The sequence below is a fragment of the Bombus fervidus genome, chromosome 7 (assembly GCF_041682495.2).
Source record: "Bombus fervidus isolate BK054 chromosome 7, iyBomFerv1, whole genome shotgun sequence".
In the NCBI taxonomy this organism is placed as follows: domain Eukaryota; kingdom Metazoa; phylum Arthropoda; class Insecta; order Hymenoptera; family Apidae; genus Bombus; species Bombus fervidus.
The window spans coordinates 6,487,105-6,498,008 of record NC_091523.1 but is presented as its reverse complement, the minus strand read 5'-3'; the positions used below and the strand labels follow the sequence as shown (position 1 = coordinate 6,498,008).

Sequence of the window (10,904 nt, the reverse complement as noted above, 5' to 3'; positions counted from 1 at the left end):
GCACGTGTTTTTTGTTGCACGGGGTCTTTTGTAACCGATGATACGATTGGATTCTACGTGAAGAAGAAAGTAACTAAAGAACAGAGATCCTAAGGAAAAATTCGAAATATTTAGTACGCGGCTTCGTTTTCAATTTTTAGCGCGTGTTTTCCTTTTCCGATAATCCAAGCAGTTTATCGTACGATAAACTTCCGTATAGGAGAAAACGTTCCTAATTCGTTTTACAAAGAAATTTCTCATCCTTTTGCACCTAATAAATATTTCAAATCGCTGTTTTCACAAACGAAGCCTTGTACGTAAACACCTTGTTCGTACTTTCTAATAAATTCCTCTTTTCTCCAATTATACCAGCAATTACAAATTTCTGACAACAGCGACAAATGGAGTAGCTCGACTCGTGTCAGCCTTTCGTTACCATAACGTACGATCTCTGATCGTGTTGCGTCAAAGTAGCAACGAAAGAATCGATTGCTTCGTTCGCACATCGACGAACACCACGAAATCAGCGTGTCATAAAGTTTCTGTCAGAGCAAAGTATTCGATCACCCAACAGAGACGATGTAGATATTACACGTTCATCCGAATCTCCGTGAATTTCACGTATTAAACGTTCAAGTGTGAGATCGATCGATCTCATGCTTGCGATCTTGAAAAACGTGTCCGAGCGTTTTGCATTGGTCGAAAAACGCGATTCTATCTAGCGATCGTTCTATTCTCGGCTTGGACAGCATTTAGCGATCGCTCGTTACGTTCACCGTTACATTTAGCACGAAGAAATCGAATCATGAAATTGGATCATCGGCTGGAGGGGATCGCGATGTTAGCAACCATCTTGGATGCAATTCTCTTGGCAGAAGCACAATTTCATGGTTCGAGTTTCGTTCGTTGCGGTGGATGCGAGGCAGGATCATGTCCACGAGTTTTTCCACGCGTTTCTTTTCCTCTAGTTGGCTGCACTTTTAATAAAACCAGGTAGCAGGGACGCGAGTGGTCGGTGCAACTAGTTACAAACAACAGGGTGAGTACGGTGCACAAAGTTAGGACACACTGTATACGTGAAACATATACATATAGACGAGGAGAGCCGCAACAGTGTAACGAATGACGAATGAGAGAGCTAGCTTCAACTATCTGTACGTGTACAGTGAAAAATGGCTACTAAAGTTGTATGTTTACGCGTTGATTATATACAAGGAGTTCGAGTTTTTCTGTTGATCAAATTTTATAAGTATATTCTGTTGATATAAGTAAGAAATAAATGTTATACAAATATATGTAGTCTGAAGGTTTATTAAAAAGTTACGTCAAAAATACCAGACGCTAAGAAGACGATAATGAACTTGCCGTTACTACGGTACAAAGTAAGAATCGACAAAAAGCATTTGCGGCTTTCCTATTGGGAAACAAAATCAAATAATTTGTACATTATCGATGTCGTTAAAGCAGTGCTAATAGAGTTAATATCGTTCCATATACAACATTTCTCTACTTATATACAAAATCCTCTACTTGAAAGTTCAAATGTTAAAAATACAACATTTTTATTTTCGTCGTCGTAGCAGAGTATACGTATAAAATTTGACTAGGCAAAACTGGATATCCGTTAGGTTGTTGCAAAAGTTTCTTTCGTTTTATAAAGAGATGATAGATGCACAACACTTTTTGTGCTATATATATTTTATTTTATATCTGTTCTGTTGGAACAAAATGGATCGTACATGATTTAGTGAAATAATATAAAACAAAAAATGTTGTGCATCTATTGTTTCCTTATAAAACGAAGAAAACGTTTGAGACACCCTAATCTCTTGTATACGTACGGACTGGTGGATGACGATGGATTGAAAGCAAGGCGTGTATGTGTGTGTATATATGAGTATGTATATATATGTATGTGTGCGTGTAATCGAGATTAATGAACAAAAGAAACGGAAAAAATGTATCGTGACACGAGGTGTGGGTGGACCATCTGGATATTGCGCAAATGATTACCTTGAGGCTCGTTAGCTCGTGGCTGCGTACGACCGTACTGATTTTCTCGATCCAGCTCGATGACGATTTCATTGTCCCGTTCATCGGGCTGCTCGCCTCGCCCGTTTTCGGGCAGAATCGCTGGTTGCACGGGCTTCACCATCTCTGAAGCAACATTTCACTGATTTGATGACGAGAGCACAGATGGCAAGTCGAGTTTAAGACAGACAAAACAAAAAGAAATGATGTTCTGAGCGTAAAGTAATGATTCGTAAGTACGTTGGTCCCTTTTTCAACAGTTGACCACGGTGGGCCGAATTGCATGCGACTGAAAAATACCAATTAACAGAGGGGACGATGCAAAGTTAAGTCTGTGATCATGATTTAACAATAAATGATGGCAACTTTGGTTTGCATCGACTTCTGCGAGATCGATCTATTAGCTGCCAATTTTTTCTTTCTTTTTTTTACAGATTTTAATACTATTCTATGCCTTTCAATGCTTTTAAATAAATCTGTTTTTTTAATGTTCTATATCGAAGTCCATTTATTTACTTCATATTGGCAGGTAATGGATTAATACTTTATATTGCAAGATAATGGAGTAAGATTAGCAAGTGTGTAATTGATTAATACGAATAACCGAAACCATTGTTATTTAACACGTTCACGCCGATGTGCATTATTTGTATGTAGAATATTCTCAACAGTGAGTTGGTATACTACAAATCAACAAAATTGGTCTAATTAATCTGGAAAAAATCATAGTAAGGGAAGAAGACGATCAAAGATTTGCCCTAGAAACTACAAGCATACGCATAGGCGTGAACCATCAACGTTAATAATTAAAATTGTACTTGATCGGATTGTTAATGACACGAGAACAACATGTTTCTCTTAGATACAATTATTTATCAGCTATTAAAAAGGAGGCCAATATGATCTCGTAACTTTGCTGGTACTTGCCATTGAGAATGACACTTGGACATCTCGATGGTATAACGCACAACACGCGCGCATGAGCGCAATGTGGGCATACAAAGTGGTCAGGACGAGGTTGTTAAACAATGCGGCATCACGACATAGATAGAGAATAGCGGTAATAGTATGCGAGAAGCGTAGAGTAGGTGACGGTGAAAGGATTAAAGCGGTTTGCAAGAAAATAAATATAAGTAGTCGTCACGGTCAACGAACGAAAGGGGTCCATCGGAAAAGGATATGCAGCATGTGCTTTTACTGGTTCCGAGGCTCGATACATGGACGTACGTAATACGTTGTATTATGTTGCAGCTATTTTATCTACGATCTCAGTCTCTATTCGAAAGCTGGAATTTTAATAAGGCTGCAATTTTTATTGTTTTAACATGGCGAAGGAAGGTTCGTTGTGCGCAAATAGCAAACTAAGAAGCTTCTAGGTACAATCGATTCGGTAGAAACATATGGAAAGTTTGCTTCTTAGATTTTAATTTAGACGACAGAAGCAATTTACTGAGTTTTTAGTTTGTTCAAAGGAAAGTACAACGTGATGTTCATGTTAAGAGGGTTGTCGGATCGGGCTTCTACCACGGGTTTTATTTCTACGCGTTCCAGGGCTTCTCTACGAAGGTTCTTTCAAAAGTCGAATTTTCTGTAGATATCGTTCACGTCTTTGGAACACTTAAAAACAATGTTCAACGCGAGTTTTTGAAACGTTGCATTTTTCTTTACAAGAGTGCACGTACCTTAAAAACCACTTAAGCTGGAAAGTTGAAGTTTCAAGCAACACCGTAAATAACTACTACCTTTATGTTTCAAGTTTATATATATCTGACTAAGTTCTAACGTAAAAGTAGCGTGTTTTGTTTATCGTATTCTACAAGTTCTTTATATATAAAATATAAGATCTTTACGTTTCATCGAAGATGCAACGGTGTTTCAATTTCAATGTAAAGTTGTACTCGTAAAATAAACCTTGAAGCTGTAAGGAAAAATGTTTAAAGTTAAACGATATAATTTTCGATCTTGTAACGTTATTATACATAATACTTTCTTCTTTTTACTATTCTCAGCGTTGGTATAAGTATAGCTATATTTCCAAATACGTCACGTGCAAAGCGCCTTTGAAGAACAAAGCATTCGATAATAAAGCATCAGAAATCTACGTTATAATTTTTCTTCTCTATTGTGTCGATTAAAGGTGTAAAGGAAGAATCGTCAGCGTTATAAAATAAAGCTAGAATAACAAGCTCGAACGTCGTGTGAAATTCAAACGACGAGTCATTGTAACTAACAGCTGCAGTTTTCCTTCTTCCTCCTGCGTGTACACTGTGTACAGAGTTTCAAAACAGAGAAATGTCCTTTCGAAGATGATCGATTCAATCACGTCCGCGGCATATTTCCAACGTTTCGCAGTCCCGAGTTCCTCTATTACATATCGCGGTATCCAAAGTCAATTTATTTGTCCGCTAACCGTTTCAGCTTTAAAGAGATCCGTTATCGTGTCATGGCGAAAGAACGAGAACAGCGTTGCGAAAAAATCAACTTCTTATCAATTATAAAACACTTTCTAGATGTTCCGAGCAACTTAGTCTACTCGTTTTCGCGTACAGTTCCCATTTTGCCGCGAAATAGCGGTTACAAATTTTTGCGGTGGACTAGCACCGCGAGATTTCTTTCCATTCTGCTCTCTGCTCGATAAAAGGTATAAAAATTCAAAGAACCGTACGTCGTACCGGTTCTCTACGATCGATGCTCGTTAGTCGGGCAACCTGCGAGCGTGATAAGATGCACAGAGGAATAAGGTCCGTAGTTAGAAATTATTCCGTGGCGAGTTTATCGAGAGCACGTCTGCACTCCGAGGAAATTATATGTGTCTCGGTGATAAGCGTAGTGTGCGCGGCTCGTTCTTGCATTTGTGGGCAAAATGTTGGCAAATCGTGGCCACGCCTCTCTCGAATCTGTTCTTCAGAGAAATCGCTCTTTCGCGTCCCTATTTAACACGATCATCGCACACGCCTAGAATTCGCGATGAATTGTATTAGGTCACCCTACGAGTAACGTGATCTTTGCAACAGATCAGTCGGAAATAATGGATTATGCGTAGAAGGAGGAACAGAAACACTGAAAAATTCGCGACTGCATAGAAAGAATAACGTTTAATTTTGAATTATATTTTCATTATATTATATTATATTAAGTTCGAAAATAGTTTGGAATGGGATAATCAATCAATGTTAATAATTAAGTTCTATTTCCATTTTATCGTAGCAGTTCAGAATTAAATATGAATTTACAATGTTTCACTTCGTAACCGAAATTCTCTAGTGTTCTTAACACGTTGACTGCTGCGCGTGTTTTCAATGAAATCTCCTTCAGGCTACGAGTGCCGCTGTACCAAACACACTCTGCTAGGTACTCCCACCGATATTTTAGATAACTTAAAATTTATGTCCCAATTCGTTACAATGTTGAAAGGAAAAATGGAAAACTTATTTCTTAGTGAGTCAAATAGCAGTGAAGAAGAAAGCTTTTACGAGGCTTACACAAATTCAGATAGTAGCGATGAGGAAGAAATCAGATTTCCTAGAAATAGAAATATAAATAGAATTACATCGTCTGATTCTGATTCGGATATTGATAAGTGCAGTCGTAGTAAATAACAACTTATTGTCCAAATTGTCCCGACTAACCTCAGCTTTGTATAGAATGCTTCAAAGTTTTACATTCTAAATAATTTTCTTAATAAACCATTTTCGTATTACTTTTACAGCAATTCGATAGTTTTATTACTTCCTGTAGAAAATCTTTTCAAATACCTACGACGATCCTTTGCAAGTAGTTAAATAAGCGTCACCCGAATATGGGCGACGTGGCAGTCGAAAAAGGTTTCGACGAACATCGCGACAGTGTTTCACGAGAAATTTCACTGGCAGGATATCGATGCAGCGGCACTTCTCAGCGTATAATCGGCCGGTCAGCTGTAAGTATCGCAAACCCGTTGCAGCTGATTAAAATTAATCCGAGCGGGCTGAACCATTTCCGCGTGTGGATTTAAGAAACGAGCGCAGCTAGTTAGAGCAACAAGTAAGACTCGTTTGGACCGGAGATTTTCTCTCTTATTAAACTTTCACCTCGATGCAGACGTGGCAGCGGCATTCGGAGAAGCTTCTTTAACGCGCGACGTGTCCGCACGTTACCTGCAATAATGGCGAGTACCTTTAGCCTTAAGAGGCAATTTTCTTGCAGCGTGTGCGTCTCGAGTTTCAATGGAGCCAGTCTTTCCTGCAATTTCGTCTCGTGGATAGATCATGCGACCGATAAAAGAGTAATAGGTCAAACTAGTTGCCGAACACAAGCCTACGCACTTTGCATCGACATGCGATCGGTTCAATGGAACGTAAGAGGATTGAAGCTACGAGTGCAATTTTAACGGTCTGTGATTAACGCGCTTTAGCTCCGTACATTGCGTGATCGTGGTGAGAGTGACAGGATTTATGGGATTATTTGATTTAATTCCTAGATTTTGATAACAGGTCTAGTATTTACTTGAGACATTTTGTTATTTTCTTTGTTACTGCGAAAGGTTGCACCTATGATTTTCCGTGTATAAATTTCCGTGATTAATTAATCTCTATGATTACCTTGCTATCGAGATTCGTAGGTTTTATAATTTACAGGTTTTATCAGGGGAAATATTTGCACGTGTAGTACTACCGTTATAACTAGCTACGTGAATTATTATAAGTTGGAAAGCAAGATTTCCGCGATAATGGATAAGATTAGATTTCGCTCTTGTATATTTAGTATCAAGAAAATGCGAAACAACATTCGTTCGTCTCAAATTTTACGTAATACTCTTAAGCGGGATGATTCATACGCGTACGTAAAAGACGCTGCCTCATTCCCGTAAAGCGACATATAAATACTACCTTCGATTCTACCTACGAGTCAGCCTGACACAATCTCACAGGCAACAAATCATATTCGCAAACGTACTTCGGGTCTCCGTAGTAGAGGTAAAAGCAGTGTCTGATTCACTGGCTATCAATGCCGGCAGACAGGGCGAAGCTATCGAGCTACCAGCGAATTCGCCATTTTGTCACGGTGTTGTGACTCACACCGGTGATCTACACCCCGTAGAACGCGTTAAACCGAATGTCGCGTCATTTGCGGTCGTTTCTAGGCCAGTTACGGGGAAAAAGTCGATTCCATTAGCGGTCGAGCGAACCAAATAGCAAAACGCAAAGGGTAACGCAACTTGCAGTCGCTCCGTTCGCACTGACACGAGCGAAAGCGGGATTTTCTTTCGTAGAATGCTTCTTTGTAACGTACTTGAATCTTAGACACCACAAAAGTTGATATTCTATGGACAAATGATTTAGCTTGACGTAGGTGACGAAGGTGAGCTAAGTTGTAGAAAATAATGAAACTCCGTTACAGCATGATTGCTCGCAAGATGAGAAAGTGTACGTACATCTAACTGTGCTTTCGAGACTATAGCGGTTAAATAACCGCTTTCGTGGTGAACAGCGTAAGAGGAAACTCAGGAATTCTATGTGATGAAAACAAGCGAAGATAATAAATTGGACAAGAAAATTTGCGTTTGAGAAAACGCTATTCGATTAGCAGTAGAAAAGTAATTCTGTACTTCCGATGTTACATTCTGTTTCGCTACTTCGATAATTCTAAACCTCGTTAAAACGAAGGAAAGTTACCACGAGAAGTCGTAGACGATTTTGCCCGTCAACGTAAACCAAGCAAACACGACGTGTAACGTTACCTTCTAATCACCGCCGTGTTTCCCGTTCGATCGTACGGGAAATCGATTTTCCCCGTGACAACCGCTCCTGGCTGTGCTCATTGTGATCCCGTGATCTGGAGCACTTTTAGCAGCGGTGAACGGCCAAGTAACGCTCGTTAGGAGCGTATCGGACGACGTAAACCGACGCATAAATTCCAATTTATCCTGCAGGCCAGACGGTACACATTTGACGCTGTTGCACGCCGCGCCGTGTCGAATACCATAAATCGATTTCAGGATACATTTGCATCGGGCCGATAGCCCCGTTATCGCGTCTACGTATCTTCTAGCCCACGGTGACCAGTCGAAAGAAGCGTATCGTCAGTTCTACATCGCCTGCTACCGGTGGAATCGAGTTTGTTGCAACTAGCTTCCAACTGAACTGTAAAGTTTCCAACGCCTCGCGAGTACTTTGAAGAAAACACACGTATTTTCAAGTAAACACGAACCTAGATAAGTTCCAGCTCTTTATAACAGTATTTTGGCGTTTTTTGCTAGTTGTATTTGCGAATACGCGTCGAATTCGATTCCATCGCTAGACCGATTGCTATCGGCTATTTGTCAGCTGAAACATCGTACGAGCTATCACGAGAAAAGCGTACGGCGAATGGTGATGAATATAGGAAAAAAAGCGAAAGAAGACTGGTCGATTGAAATGGACGGCCAAATAACAAAATATATAGTTGTTATGGCTACGACGGAGAAAGAAATCACGTTTATGAACGGTCGCGATACATCCACGTAACACGCGTCCCCTCAACGTCGCACGTGCTACTACGTCGCTGGCCGATGCGAATTTGATTACGACAGAAATTGATGGCCGCTGATATAACCAGCGTGAAATATGAATATGCTGAAGCTTATAAGATCGTTCGCGAGCGTATAAAGTAAATGTAAGTTTGAAGTGGTTCTTCTCGCGTCGCGTTGCTCAGAAATATCGCTATATCCGCTAGATGGAAAATTCGTGGAGATATTCGCACGGTTCGTTTTTAAGATTTCAAGAATTTTTCCTGTTTTCTCCTTTTCTTGTTACTTATTTATTTACCTTTTTACTTTTCTTCTTTTTCATTTCTGACAAAAATTAGACAAGACCTGCAGCCGGAGTGGAACGGTAAAATTTTCAATTGCGCCCGGGTGAGTTTAACCCGAGAAATTCTTCGGTTTAATGGACAAATTCCTGAGAGAAATTCCGTTTAAAAAGTTAAAGCGACGATAGACATTTTTAACATATCCTGTTTAGACCATTCTTGTCTTGTCATTCTTTTTTCTCGATTCTACAAACATTTTTCGAACTTCGGTTCGCTTGTACCATCGCAAGACGAAATGAGATATTTTGCACTAAATTTATGGATTTTTGTAGAATTTATTACAAACGTTTCTAGGTAATAGATGCTGACAGCGATTAATCAAAATAGTTTTCCTCGTTACAACAAATATCTTACAATCTTTCGGATAACAAAATTCTACGGTTAAAATCGCTCCACTTCTAAGGGGATTTGCACATTTTTACAAATTCTCGGTTTTAAAAGTAGTATAGTTTTTTACAGGCAAAATGATTCTTCCTTTAAGGCCTAAAAATTGTCGCAACAGGTTTCGCATCTTTTGCAATTTTTTCCCCAAAAGATTATATTTTATGAATGGAAGTAAGTACAAAACCAAAAGTACGATGCAGGCAACGTAACGTTATAAACTAGTAATCAGTAGTAGTTTTAGTAGGAGATTATTCACAGACGTACATATCCGTTACGAAAATATCTCCTTTTAAACAACTCCTTTGATCGTAATTTCTCTTTTTCGTCGTCTAAAATAAGATCTCAAACCTACTTTAACTATCTATCTTGTTTAACACTTTGACTGCCACGCCGAAATCACATGTTTTCGCTCAAGACGCCACGGGAGTATTTTTATTATTGAAAGCATATAATGGCAAAATAATAATAAATTGATGATGTAAGACAACATTCTTCCCCAATGGACCGTTTATCTTATTGGTGGTCAAAGATGACCACCGTGGGCGCCTTGGTAACAGTTGATAGCGACGTATTATAACAAGGCTTCGTTTATTTCAAAAAACTATTCGCATTATTTCGTCGTAAGCAAAACGTGCAGAATATATTGTTGAAACGTGTAGAAGATATTAGGCTGAAATGGTAGAGGTCCGCAAAGAAAATTATGTTTGTGATAAACCAATAGTAATAGTAGAATACAACGGAGGAAAATTTGCTGTAGATTTATCAGATCAAATGATAGCATATTCTACACCACATAGAAGAACTCTCAAGTGGTATATAAAATTATCTTTAGAGTTATTGTTAAATACATCAATTTCAAACGCGATGATACTCTATAAACAAGCAACAAAAACAAAAATCAAGGTATCAGATTTTAGAATGTCACTCGCAATGTACCTTACACAGTGCCATTTACCAGAGCCGTTGAATATACTTATTCGACAAAGATTGCGACACGAAGTGCGGAAGAAAGAAGGGCAAGCGTTCCTGGCACAACAATTTTGCAGAGTGTTGTAAAATAAAATGTTAAGCAGTTAGGATTAAAAATTGATAAGAATCGGACCAAAAAGATGACCACCTATTGTCCACATTGTATTGATGAGCCACATTTATGTTTAAAGTGTTTTAACACAGTGCATCATTAGATGCAAGATTTGTTCTCTTTTTTTTTTTATTGATGTTCTAATAAATATGTTTAATTCTTCAATGGGGCACTTTTTGTTTCAAAGTATCTTCTATTTACCGGTTATATTCAAAATGCCCTAACTGTCAATTTTCATACAATTTTTACAATTGTAAGAAGTTAAAGCGTTCCAGTCACCAATGACCACCTTGGCGTCACAGGAGAAACCGTGACTGGTCATGTATAACCAAGGTGACAGTCAAAGTGTTAATCGACAGCAGTCGATAAAAAATTAAAAGGAAATTTGACCAACTATATTCGCTACTAACCTTCGCGAACGACAAAGTATACCATCCACACGAATTTGCCAACATTTTTCCTCGAAATTCAAATTACGAGTCCCTCGACTGCTCAACGTAACGTGATCTACGAAGCCCGAACGATACCGCATTCATAACTGTATTCAGAATCGTACGGTTACGCGGCAAAGGCGTTGAAAATTCCTGTCTAGGAAGCGTGT

At 38.9% G+C, this 10,904-nt stretch overlaps 1 protein-coding gene across 3 annotated transcripts in view; it reads right to left on the bottom strand.

Moving 5' to 3' along the window:
- Positions 1-10,904, bottom strand: part of LOC139989066 (semaphorin-1A) — a 368,578-nt gene that overhangs the window by 502 nt on the left and 357,172 nt on the right. For 2 of the 3 annotated variants that reach the window (XM_072006978.1, XM_072006979.1), the window contains exon 14: positions 1,993-2,136. The exons of the other annotated variant lie outside the window; for it this stretch is intronic. In XM_072006978.1, coding sequence (XP_071863079.1) covers positions 1,993-2,136 — 144 coding nt within the window. The remainder of the gene's footprint in view (positions 1-1,992; positions 2,137-10,904) is intronic. 3 annotated transcript variants of the gene reach the window in all.